Raw genomic sequence first — 11,769 nt, forward strand, 5'->3', positions numbered from 1 at the left:
ATATGTTAGTTATGTATAACACGTTAATGTGTTGTATCGAGTATTTCATAGTATGTTGGAATCTAGTATAGTATAATTACTTAACGGATGAAACTCAACCTTACAACTAGTTGTTCTCTCTCTCTCTCTCTCTCAACCTTAGAACTAGTTGCCGTTTTAGTCTATACTATTTATTTACTATTTGTAGTATAGTATAAATAACTACTTCAATTTACGGTGGATTGTAAAAGCAGAACTTTCAGATTCTCAACAGGAGATATTGACAGAATTTCAGTTTAGATAACTAATGCTTATGGGTCCCATACATTTTCATTTTCAGTAATATTTGTATTTAGAGTTTACGCTATAGGGTTTGGGTTTAGGGTATATGGTTTGGGTTTATGGCATATGGTTTGGGTTTGGGGTTTAGGGTATATGGTTTGGGTTTGGTGTTTAGGGTTTGGGTTTAGAGTTTAGAATTTCGGTTTAGGGTATATGAATTTGTGTTTGTTTGTTTGTCTTTACCTATACTATATGATATTTGTAAATAGTATATAACAAATTATGGTATGGGTTTAGAGTTTAGGTTTTGGGTTTAGAGTTTGTGTTTAGGGTATATGGTTTGGGTTTAGGGTTTAGGGTTTGAGTTTAGGGTTTAGAATTTGGGTTTAGGATTTAGGATTTGTATATGGATTTGGGTTTAAGGTTTAGGATTTGGGTTTAAAGTTTGGGTTTAGGGTATATGGTTTGGGTTTAGGGTTCAGGGTTTGGGTTTAGGGTTTAGGATATGGGTTTAGGGTATATGGATTTGTGTTTGTTTATCTTTACATATACTATATGATATTAGTAAATAGTATAGAACAAATTATGGTATGAGTTTAGAGTTTAGATTTTGGGTTTAGGGTTTGGGTTTAAGGTATATGGTTTGGGTTTAGGGTTTAGGGTTCATGTTCAGGGTTTAGAATTTGGGTTTAGGGTATATGGATTTGGGTTTAGGGTATATGAATTTGGGTTTAAGGTTTAGGATTTGGGTTTAAAGTTTGGGTTTAGGGTTTAGGGTTTGGGTTTAGGGTATATGGATTTGCGTTTTTTTATCTTTACATATACTTTATGATATTAGTAAATAGTATAGAACAAATTATGGTATGAGTTTAGAGTTTAGGTTTTGGGTTTAGAGTTTGGGTTTAGGGTTTGGGTTTAGGGTATATGGTTTGGGTCTAGGGTTTAAGGTTTATGTTTAGGGTTTAGAATTTGGGTTTAGGATTTAGGATTTGGGTTTAGGGTATATGGATTTGGGTTTAAAGTTTAGAATTTAGGTTAAAAGTTTGGGTTTAGCGTATATGAGGCAACCATTAGATATGATGTGTATTAGAATATAATGTAACCGTATATAGAATAGATCACCTACAAACGACCCAAACACATCCTTCTTGAGAAATGTGCCGGTGTCCGATGATCAAACTTTGTATTTAAATATTTTCAGTTAAATTGTACTATATAAAAAAAGTAAATAGAATGGAATACGTAAGATGCATGAATCTATTTTACGCATCACGCGCGGCCAGGGAGCGAAACGGAAAAATTGGTGCATAATTGTCCCATCCAACAAGCAATACTGTGCAATGGCTATATTCTTTATTAATAGGTCTGCTATGAATATTCAGCAAATTGACCCTAAAAATAAAACAGAAGCAAAAAAGGAGCGGTTTGAGTTGAAAATAGCCGGCGCGTACTCGTCAACGTAAACGCGCGTGGTGTGTGTTTTCGCTGTTTCTCTAACGTTGTGTGATCTGAGAGTTGCGGTTGAAGAGAATCGTTGATCGGGATAGTAATGGTGAAGGAGACGGAGTACTACGATGTCCTCGGCGTTAGCCCCACAGCTACGGAGGCTCAGATTAAGAAAGCTTACTACATCAAGGTCTTTTTTTTTCTTTCTAAAAATCGAATCTCTGGATCTAGATTCGAATCTGGGGAGACTCGGGGTTCGAGTTACAGGATGGATAAGTATATAAGCTTCTTGTTTGCCCTCTGTGAAGGATTGAATCCGATGATTATAAGCTTAAGAGCTCAGTGTCTATCGAAATGATGATTGTGGGGCTTGTTTTGTTTTCTACAGGCACGTCAAGTACATCCGGATAAGAATCCCAATGATCCTCAGGCTGCTCATAATTTCCAGGCAAGTTTTTAGTTTTTGAGTGTTTGACTGTTGGGAGTGGTGACATTGAAGATTTTAACATAGAGGATGATGATGTCTCTTGCGTTGTGTATTATATGCTTTAAACATGCTTACTTGTTATGAGCAATTGTAGTTTCATCTCATTGTTTTATTGAGCAGGAAGTGATTTTTTCCATCTTAGATCTTTAGAATGTTAAAATCAGGGATTTGGTAACTTATAGAGAGATTCCTTTTGTGTTTAGTGTTTTGCTTTGCATGGTCTAGTTAGTTATTGTCATACTCATTAAAGCATAACAGCAGGACTAACAGTGACATAAGTTTTGAGGGGAATCAGGATAGTTCTTGATCTGCTTTCTTCTTTGGTGACTCTGTTTGGATGAGATTCTTGAAAACATGAGCTGTTATACAGGTGTTGGGAGAGGCCTATCAAGTGCTGAGTGATCCGGGACAACGTCAGGCCTATGACACAAGCGGGAAGGCAGGGATTTCAACGTTAGTGTTTTTTCTTGTTCTCTCTTTTGATAGTCTCCACTCTCCAGTGATTCGCTGTTTGCTCTTTCATCATGTTGCCAAAGGATTTGGTCGTTTCCCCAGTTCTTACTTGTGGTGTTCATTCTTGCAGTGAGATCATTGATCCCGCGGCAATATTTGCTATGCTTTTTGGGAGTGAACTTTTTGAAGAATACATAGGGCAGCTTGCTATGGCATCAATGGCTTCACTTGACATCCTCTCTGAAGGGGATCAGATTGATACTAAAAAGATCATTGAAAAAATGAGGGTATAAACTTATATCATCTACTATATGTCCTGCTTAAGAAAAGCCACCGTCATTCCTGCATACTATATACATCAATCATAAAACAGGAGAAAGCATATCTGAGTTTTCTTACATTTTTCTCACCCTCTATTGATAAGATTAAACATCTGTTCCTGAGAGAAAGTTGTTTAAATTATTCGTAATTTATTAAGCATGTTAGATAGCTTTTGGTTTCAGGCTGTTCAGAAAGAGAGAGAAGACAAGCTTGCTCAGATTCTCAAGGACCGCCTCAACCTATACGTGACGAACAAAGACGAATTTATCAGCAATGCTGAAGCTGAAGTAACCAAACTCTCAAATGCAGGTAACATGTTATGTAGCATATTGTTCCCTTTCATAGTCTATGCTTTCTCTTTCAATAAATACCATATCTGTTATTAAAAATCAGACACACCTCCTCCTCTATCTATTATTCTTCAACAGCATACGGTGTGGAGATGCTGAACACAATCGGATATATATATGTAAGACAAGCGGCGAAAGAGCTGGGTAAGAAAGCTATATATCTCGGTGTACCATTTGTTGCTGAATGGTTTAGGACGAAAGGTCACTTCATCAAATCCCAAGTTACAGCTGCAACAGGTTAGTGACTAAAGGCGACCTCATCAAGTCATATTAGGGCTATAAGTTCTCTTAGGTAGAAACATGTAGTGACTTTTATTTCTTTCTGGCTGTTCTCTATCGTCCTAGGTGCATATGCTTTATTCCAGCTGCAAGAGGAAATGAAAAGGCAGCTAAGTGCTGACGGCAATTATACTGAGAAGGAACTTGAAGAGTACATGAAGTCACATAAGAAAGTTATGATTGATTCTTTGTGGAAACTCAATGTTGCTGATATCGAAAACACTCTCTCCCGTGTTTGTGAGCTGGTATAGTTGCTCTCACTATTTAGCTGCTTGCTTTAGCATCTTGGTCTCCAGTTTCTTTGTTGCAACTACTTTATGCTTTTTTTTTTCTTTTGTCTCAGGTTCTTCAAGATCCCACTGCCAAGAGAGAAGAGCTTCGTGCAAGGGCAAAAGGATTAAAAACTTTGGGGAAGATATTCCAGGTTATTCTTTTTTTTTGTATTAGTTCAAAAATATTCCTTGGAGAAATAAGAAGGAAGTACTGATTTAAAAAAAAAAAAACTCTTGTTAACTTTCCGGTTCATATAGAAGAACAAGTTGACCAGTGAGAGTGATCCTTTGGTAAGAGCCGAGCTTGACAAAATAAACGGAAATGGTCAAGACCGTGATGCATCCACATCACCAAAATCAGATCAAGCATCTCATTCTACATTTGGACCTCAGGTACATCTTCTTTATCCACCCCATCTACTTACTACACACCATGTGCATCTTTCTAGCATCATATCAAACATAACCATGTTTCAGACACAGTGAGAAACAGGTCCGTTTTTGTATTGTATAGAGAGATTAAAGAATGACCAGTAGATGTCAGAATGATGTGTTGACCAATATCATTGTTATTGCCCCACTCATGAAAATGCAATTTATTGGCAGGAACCGCAAAGCCCTTATGTGGAAGCACCGAAGGTTGGAGATGAGCAATTCGACTATTACTTCCCAAGGCCAGCGCCGCCTCCAGGAGCACAGAGACACTCTTAAAACTTGCAAATGAATGATTCAGATAAGAGATTACGAGAGAGGTAATCTCCCTTTTGTGCTATATATAATATTTACAAAATTTCAAATATTATGCATTTTGATATACTTGCAAGTCGGTGGTGCAACGTTATGTAATTTTGTTATTTGTTAGTAGAAGAAATGATTGGATGTTTGAAAGCACGGCAAGTTATCATATTCGAGTATGTATAATGATTTTTTTTTGTTTTTCTTTTGAAAATATATCTATGATGATGCTTGGATTGGAGATCATGTGGTGTGATTCTTATTCTGATTATAACACATGTATTGTAAGAACTTTTTAAGAAATACAAGTACAAGTCGAGATAAATGTAACAAGAAGTAGTATTCCCCCATCGGACTCGACATTTTGGTTCTAGAGATTAGATATTTTTTAGTTTCAAATTTAGATCTGGTTTTTTTTTTTTTTTGGAAAAGATGTTCGGAAATTTGTTTAAAATTAAAAAAAGAAAAAAAAATTGGGTGGGGTAGGCTAGTGTTTTCGGATATTTGAAACATTTATCATAGAAACAGATTCGCCATCTATCTAACGAACGGTGATGTAGTTTAGTTGTGGACGTTAGACTAATGAAAATTAAAGAAGGCATGAAAGTAACGAGAAGATCGAAAATTAAATACATAGGAAACGAATTTGATTGGGTAATTAATTAATTACTTAACAAATGTTCCAAAAACGGAAGAAAGAAAGAGGTCAAATACTCTGCAAAACGACAGGCGTCAACATTTAATTAATTACAGAGATGGTAATTAATTAAATTATAAATAATAAGAAAAAGCGTCAAGGAGAGGACGCATCACTCAGTGGACGAAGGAAGAAGAGAAGATACCGTAGACAGACACTGACACGCCATTTCTCCAGATCTCTTCTTCTTTCTCCTCCTCCCACCATTTTCTGCAGAATAATAAACCGAGATCCAGATCTCGTCAAACCGGATCTGATTAGTGGTGGTGGTGGTGTTGATCCAATTCCAATTCCAGACGATGGAGAAGGCAGAGAGCGAGAAGAAGGCATCGTCCGTATCCGACGTCGGCGCATGGGCAATGAACGTCACGAGCTCCGTCGGGATCATCATGGCTAATAAACAGCTCATGTCATCATCTGGCTACGCCTTCACCTTCGGTTCGATCTCACGGATCTCTCTCTATCTCCCAAACATTCTCATGGATCTCTCTCTCTCTCTCTCTCTCTCTCTCTCTCTCTCTCTCATTATTGTGTAATTTGTTTTCTTCTCAATCAGCGACAACTCTGACTGGATTCCACTTCGCTCTAACCGCTCTCGTCGGCATGGTCTCGAACGCCACAGGATTATCGGCATCCAAGCACGTCCCTCTCTGGGAGCTTCTCTGGTTCTCCCTCGTCGCCAACACCTCCATCGCCGCCATGAATTTCAGCCTCATGCTCAACTCCGTTGGCTTCTACCAGGTTTATTCCGATTGCATTTGATTTGATTTGATTCGGGAAGTTAAATTTAAAAATCTAATGATTGTGTTTTGTTTTCTCGAATCTTTTTAGATATCGAAACTGAGCATGATTCCGGTAGTGTGCGTGATGGAATGGATCCTCCATAACAAGCATTACTCGAGAGAGGTCAAGGCCTCTGTCATGGTTGTTGTTGTTGGCGTTGGCATCTGTACTGTTACTGATGTTAAGGTTAATGCTAAAGGTTTCATCTGTGCTTCCACTGCTATTTTCTCCACCTCTCTCCAGCAGATTGTAAGTTCTGCTAATCCATCCATCCACCATTTTGCTAGACTCTCTGATTTATTAGAATTATCATTTGTTATTTGTTGTTTCATGATTCCGGGAGATTAACATGTTATAGTGTTGAAGTGTTACTCTGATAAGTTTATGTTCTCTGGAACACAGTCAATAGGTTCGCTTCAGAAGAAATACTCAATTGGATCTTTTGAGCTGCTGAGCAAGACAGCTCCAATCCAAGCTCTTTCGCTCCTCATTTTCGGTCCATTTGTTGACTATTTCTTGAGCGGCAGATTCATTACTACTTACAAGATGACTTACGGTGCCATTGTAAGTAACTTTCTAAAAGTGTTTATAGAATCCACAACTAAACTTTGCTTATTATCTAACAACGTATATATGCAGTTCTGCATTCTTCTCTCCTGCGCATTGGCGGTTTTCTGCAACATAAGCCAATACCTCTGCATCGGGAGATTCTCTGCTACCTCATTCCAAGTTCTCGGACACATGAAAACGGTCTGTGTCCTGACGTTAGGATGGCTTATCTTTGACTCCGAGATGACGTTCAAGAACGTAGCGGGGATGTTCTTAGCCGTGGTGGGAATGGTGATTTACAGCTGGGCGGTCGAGTTAGATAAACAGAGGAACACCAAAGCCACGCCGCACGGCAAGAACAGTATGACGGAAGATGAGATTAGGCTTCTGAAAGAAGGAATAGAACATATGGATTTAGAAGACATGGAGCTTGGAGATACCAAAGCTTAAATCAATCTCGTCAAGACAAAATGTTTTTTTCTTTTTTGGTTTTTTTTTTCTTCTTTCTTTTATGTTTTGCCGTTTCATTTGTATTATTGTCTCAGAAGAACCTTAATTTGTTGAGCTCTCTCCTCTGCAGAGCACATTCTCTATGTTTCTATAGAAATATGTTTTTTCTGCTTTTTTGCATTATATTTACATTTTCTATTTATTCTTTATTTCGCTTTCATTTGTATTATGAATTTATGATTTGAGTAAAATGCAATAAACACCATAATGTGCATATTACTAGCAGAGCATTGTTTCAAATAAAAAAAGTGAACAACATCCATTACAAGACCGTAAGTAAAACTACGAGGTTACAAAGCCCTTTAAACATGTATATCTAGATTCCATTCAGTGTGACCACAACTTTGCGTGCTGTTGGGGCATCACGGTGTTCACACAGCCATATTCCCTGCCAGGTTCCCATGCCAAGTTTTCCTTTCGTTATTGGGATTCTGCAGAGACAACAAAAGCATTATCAAGTGAATATCCCACAATAAATTTGTACAACACACAGGATTGTGACTCACGTAAGCTGACATCCAAACATCGAAGATTTGATATGAGCTGGCATGTCATCTGGACCTGCAATGATTTTTACATAAATTCAATTCTCAACACATTGAGGTTTCGTGATATGAGCAAGATAAAGGAACAGCTTCCAGTTTGAATGGAAACAAACAAAGAATGGTAAATGGTAAACTAACCTTCCATGGTATGCCTCCAAGGAGCTGATCTCCCCTGAAATTGCAAACGAGAAAAATGTGATTTAATTCAGAGCACAAAAGAGAGGATATTGACAAGGCCGCAGAGAAAATACCTCAGGAACAATGGTGTTCAAGAAAGTCTCAGTATCAGCCTGAACATCTGGATCATAATTCTCATTGATTGTAAGAGAAGCACTTGTGTGTTGTACTTCTCCCAACAAAAAATCCAAACTTTAATTCAGCAAAAATAAGACCAGAAGCTGAGAGACATTACACAAAAAAAGAAGAAAACTTACAGAAGACATGAGCAAGACCACAGTTGAAACCCGACAGATCTTGTCCAATTTCCTTCAGAATCTGTTTCAAAAAAAAAAAAAAAAAGAACTCACAAATCTTAAACGAAATCAAAATCAGAACAGATAAACCAAACACGAGTCGAATCACTCGAAGAAACCTTAGAAGTGATGAGATGACATCCACGTCGTTGAGGTGGAAGAGTGATGGTTTTCTGAGCCCACTTTGGACCACCAGAGGGACTCGCCATGGAACCTCGATCGGTTGCTGGATTCGCTGGAGTGAAGACCGATCTGACACGTAGAGCAGGAGGAACAACACCAGAGAAGAAGATCATCGAGCTCTGCATAGCTTTTGTTTCTCTCTTAAGCCCAAATAACAATGGCCGACAACAATACTCCAATCCCGAACCAAAAGAATCTCTACCGAAAGGGCCTTTCACTTTCACTATCGTCGCCACTCATTTTTTCTTTCACTTCTGGGCCTTAGAATTATTCGTGTGGCTATATTATCCATATGTTAAAACGGCGTGTAGTTCCATTCTCCTTTAGTTGAATCAAACTACGTTCCGTTTTTTTATGTACATTTCGCTGCTTTACATTTATAGAGAAGAAGAATCATGTCCATCTTGATGATTCTTCAATAAGTACGGACGGGGCATGTCGTTATGCATTTCTTTAACAAAATTTAGAAGACCTGTACAATTCTAGCCAACCGTACGTAAGTTAATTTGTAAAGACAAGAATAATAAGAGAACAAGTATGATTGGTAAAATCGTACAGAATCTAACAATAAGTATGACGATTTTTTGTTCTTATTCTACATAAAGATGGTGAGAGACCAGTGTCTCATGTTTTCATTTTTTGGTTAGTTTGTAATTGTATTAAGAGATTTATTTGGATAAGAACAAATAAATGAAGGAAAAATAGATTGGTGAGAATGTAGCAAGTATTACTACAAATCACACAACCTTCCTAATCATAGTTTCATTTTCGACGTGTGGTCCGTTGGCTCAGGCCAATGAATGCCCCTTCAATTGCGGCACCACTCTTAATATTTGGACCCAAAAAGTATGGAGTTTCCACTAAATTTAAGATAGCTGCAACTTCCTATGCACGACTTAGATATGATTTTACAAGGGCGAGTTTAGTTGAGTAAAATGTCAACCTACTTTGCTAATCAACGGTCTTAATAAATATATCATCTCACTAGTGAACTATTTACATTCAGTTTTCTTGAACTAATCAGAATCCTTACTATACTCCCTGCTCTTTTGAGTCTTTGACTATACGATGCAAATAGGTGATTTTATAAATATCGTTGATTATATGCATATTGTAAGAAATAATTTATATTTCAGATTTAGAGCCGGCAAGTCTGACAAATCTAAAGCAAGATAATTAAGCCGTACTGGACCAAAGTAACACTGCCTTTCTCTGTCAATATTTAAGTATTTAGATTACTCTTATTCGTATTTCTATCAATCGTGATAAAGTTTGTAATAATAATATACCAAAGCAACTATATCAATATCACGTTGATCTAGTCAAGTAAGAGATTTGTCATATAGTTATATAATGTTCTTTTAAATATTTGTCATATTCTTTATATTAAATGTTCTGTCAAATACTTGTCACTTTCTTTAGATAATGATACTTAATGATGCTATTATTGATGTATGATGATGATCGACAGTATGATATGACTTTTTTGTTAAGCTAATATAACTTGTCTTATGGCCGGAAAATCATAGTTCAAAACCTAAACTAATCTTGGATATATACAACCCATGCGGTGACTAGGCCTAGCGGTACATGAATTAGGATCCGGCCTCCGGTTGCACATGATAACTAACACATCAATTACACTAATACAAACCGTAAATGTTCTGACAAACATGATATTATTGTATATCCGCATTTTTATTTAATAGTGAGAAAAGGGAACAATGGGGACGAGAGTACACGTGACATTAGACTAAAGGAGATAGGTTGTGGAGCCACTATGTTTATATGTTAGGGTTTATATTGTAAGTTTGTAACCTCGTGTGCATCTCCCATTTCTCTATTGCTTCTCATCCATCCTTCTTTTTAATGTATTCCCTTCTTTTTCTATTATTTAATCAGTACTACATTTTCAGAAATAGAATCTTAAGGATTTTGAGAACCGATAATGGAGAACAAGAAAGTCAGACAAACAGTACTATCTCACACAAAAAGGAGACCAGAGAACATATCAATATGACTATATAAGAGTCTCACATATACACCTTGCTGGATATCACCATTGTGCATGGCTCTGTCATTTTGTGGGACGTCGGCTTCTATACAATTATACTAAAGTAGTTTTCCTTGATTAGTAATTTGGTCTTAATCGATATTTTGGTGCATGAATGTATTTCATGATATCATTAATGGGAGAGTGTCTCTATTCTTTCTGAAGTATTATGTGAAATATTTAGCTTCGTTTAATTAATTTTGCGTGGGGAATAATTCCGTGGTTTAATACTGGTTTTCTTTGTTTGTACATGTTGAAAGTTCTTGACTACATTCTATGAACAGCACAACACAACAAAATATCTGATAATCAGCTAGAGCGTGCGTCTGTATTATAATGTTTTCTTGTTTGTCATTCGATCCCAGTCTTAAATTATTGTATCAAATCAAAGATTCAAATAACAAAAAGGGAATGCGTTTTGTTTTTTAAAACATTATAAATAAAGGGAATGAGTTGAACGACGTTGAAATGAAGCTCGGTGCGATCAAAGAGACAAGTAAACAAAAACAAAAGCAAAAGCAAAAAGAGGTCCGACATTGGCACTGATTTGGAACCGAACCAAACTCCGAAGCTAAAACTAAGACACACAATCTTGTGGTTCTCTGTCTGGTCTCAATCGCACACTGCTTTAGCATGGAAGTTCACGAGGCACCGTACGTGCAATTGACATGACTGACTGTGTACCTTGGAATTTTCAAGGAATTAGTAATTACAAGATAAATACTTGAAAAAATACTCGAACCATGGTAAACCGGTTTAGTTTGTAACTATCTGGCCCCCTTTGGTAACCTATGGAATGGTTAAATCACGTTTAGAAATAAGATTCAACGGTGTTCGAAAAAAAAAAAGATTCCACAAATATTTTTCCACAACTTAATTTTTGACAATTCTTTCAAATAGTCTTTTTATTAATTTTTGTCATAAAATAGCACTTAAAAATAAAATTATCTTTTTATTTTGAAGTTTTAGTATTTATTTTTTATTTCAAACTCCATCCCCAAAATTCATCTCTTAACTTTAAACTCTAAATCTATATTATTTAATCCAAATGATATAAATGTATATTTTACTCTTTAATAAAACATTGTTTTGTCATTTTTCTCTTTGAATGTTATTTTGTGAAGATAAACTAAAAAGGGATATCCAATAAAATTTCTACTTAATTTTATTTTTTGCATTTTAATTATTTTCAAAATTTTGTGATTAAACGATATTTACTCTTTGCTTAATTAATAAAAAGTGTTACGAATGAACCGAGTCAAGAAAGGTACCTTCCTTTAAATTTAATCTACATAAATTATCAATAGCTTCTTCTTTTTAAAATCTAGCACCTCAAAAAAGCTTTACCAATAAAATTAGCAACTCCAGGTAA

General features: G+C 36.3%; 3 protein-coding genes across 3 annotated transcripts; 2 read left to right on the forward strand and 1 right to left on the reverse strand.

The window, feature by feature from the left end:
- The first annotated feature begins 1,659 nt into the window (after positions 1-1,659).
- LOC108821502 (chaperone protein dnaJ 10) lies at positions 1,660-4,850 on the forward strand. Its single transcript, XM_018594524.2, has 10 exons — positions 1,660-1,897; positions 2,096-2,155; positions 2,565-2,647; positions 2,778-2,934; positions 3,151-3,277; positions 3,397-3,555; positions 3,664-3,842; positions 3,941-4,021; positions 4,128-4,262; positions 4,476-4,850. Exons 1-10 carry the CDS (start codon positions 1,811-1,813, stop codon positions 4,578-4,580), a joined length of 1,173 nt encoding a protein of 390 aa, XP_018450026.1. The 5' UTR covers positions 1,660-1,810; the 3' UTR covers positions 4,581-4,850.
- A 554-nt stretch (positions 4,851-5,404) lies between these two features.
- On the forward strand, positions 5,405-7,256 carry LOC108818839 (UDP-rhamnose/UDP-galactose transporter 2). The gene is made up of 5 exons (XM_018591785.2): positions 5,405-5,739; positions 5,858-6,042; positions 6,133-6,333; positions 6,487-6,648; positions 6,724-7,256. The coding sequence occupies exons 1-5, from the start codon at positions 5,601-5,603 to the stop codon at positions 7,081-7,083; spliced, it is 1,047 nt and encodes a 348-aa protein (XP_018447287.1). The 5' UTR covers positions 5,405-5,600; the 3' UTR covers positions 7,084-7,256.
- Positions 7,257-7,353: 97 nt separating this feature from the next.
- LOC130506435 (uncharacterized) lies at positions 7,354-8,580 on the reverse strand. Its single transcript, XM_057001077.1, has 6 exons — positions 8,281-8,580; positions 8,123-8,183; positions 7,940-8,034; positions 7,827-7,860; positions 7,650-7,704; positions 7,354-7,574 (listed from the first exon to the last, which is right to left on the reverse strand). The coding sequence occupies exons 1-6, from the start codon at positions 8,467-8,469 to the stop codon at positions 7,460-7,462; spliced, it is 549 nt and encodes a 182-aa protein (XP_056857057.1). The 5' UTR covers positions 8,470-8,580; the 3' UTR covers positions 7,354-7,459.
- Between the last annotated feature and the right edge of the window lie 3,189 nt (positions 8,581-11,769).

The sequence above is a fragment of the Raphanus sativus genome, unplaced genomic scaffold (assembly GCF_000801105.2).
Source record: "Raphanus sativus cultivar WK10039 unplaced genomic scaffold, ASM80110v3 Scaffold3235, whole genome shotgun sequence".
Lineage (NCBI taxonomy): Eukaryota > Viridiplantae > Streptophyta > Magnoliopsida > Brassicales > Brassicaceae > Raphanus > Raphanus sativus.

What these genes read in the sequence shown, in the direction of transcription:
- LOC108821502 (XM_018594524.2), top strand. Translation starts at nt 1,811, where the DNA reads ATGGTGAAGGAGACGGAGTACTACGATGTCCTCGGCGTTAGCCCCACA. An exon ending in AGATCATTGAAAAAATGAGG is followed by an intron (nt 2,935 to 3,150) that starts GTATAAACTTAT and finishes TTTTGGTTTCAG; the next exon opens with GCTGTTCAGAAAGAGAGAGA. An exon ending in CCAAGTTACAGCTGCAACAG is followed by an intron (nt 3,556 to 3,663) that starts GTTAGTGACTAA and finishes CTATCGTCCTAG; the next exon opens with GTGCATATGCTTTATTCCAG.
- LOC108818839 (XM_018591785.2), top strand. Translation starts at nt 5,601, where the DNA reads ATGGAGAAGGCAGAGAGCGAGAAGAAGGCATCGTCCGTATCCGACGTC. An exon ending in ACTCCGTTGGCTTCTACCAG is followed by an intron (nt 6,043 to 6,132) that starts GTTTATTCCGAT and finishes GAATCTTTTTAG; the next exon opens with ATATCGAAACTGAGCATGAT. An exon ending in CCACCTCTCTCCAGCAGATT is followed by an intron (nt 6,334 to 6,486) that starts GTAAGTTCTGCT and finishes TCTGGAACACAG; the next exon opens with TCAATAGGTTCGCTTCAGAA.
- LOC130506435 (XM_057001077.1), bottom strand. Translation starts at nt 8,469, where the DNA reads ATGCAGAGCTCGATGATCTTCTTCTCTGGTGTTGTTCCTCCTGCTCTA. An exon ending in TGGTCTTGCTCATGTCTTCT is followed by an intron (nt 8,035 to 8,122) that starts GTAAGTTTTCTT and finishes TGTTGGGAGAAG; the next exon opens with TACAACACACAAGTGCTTCT. An exon ending in ATGTTTGGATGTCAGCTTAC is followed by an intron (nt 7,575 to 7,649) that starts GTGAGTCACAAT and finishes TTGTCTCTGCAG; the next exon opens with AATCCCAATAACGAAAGGAA.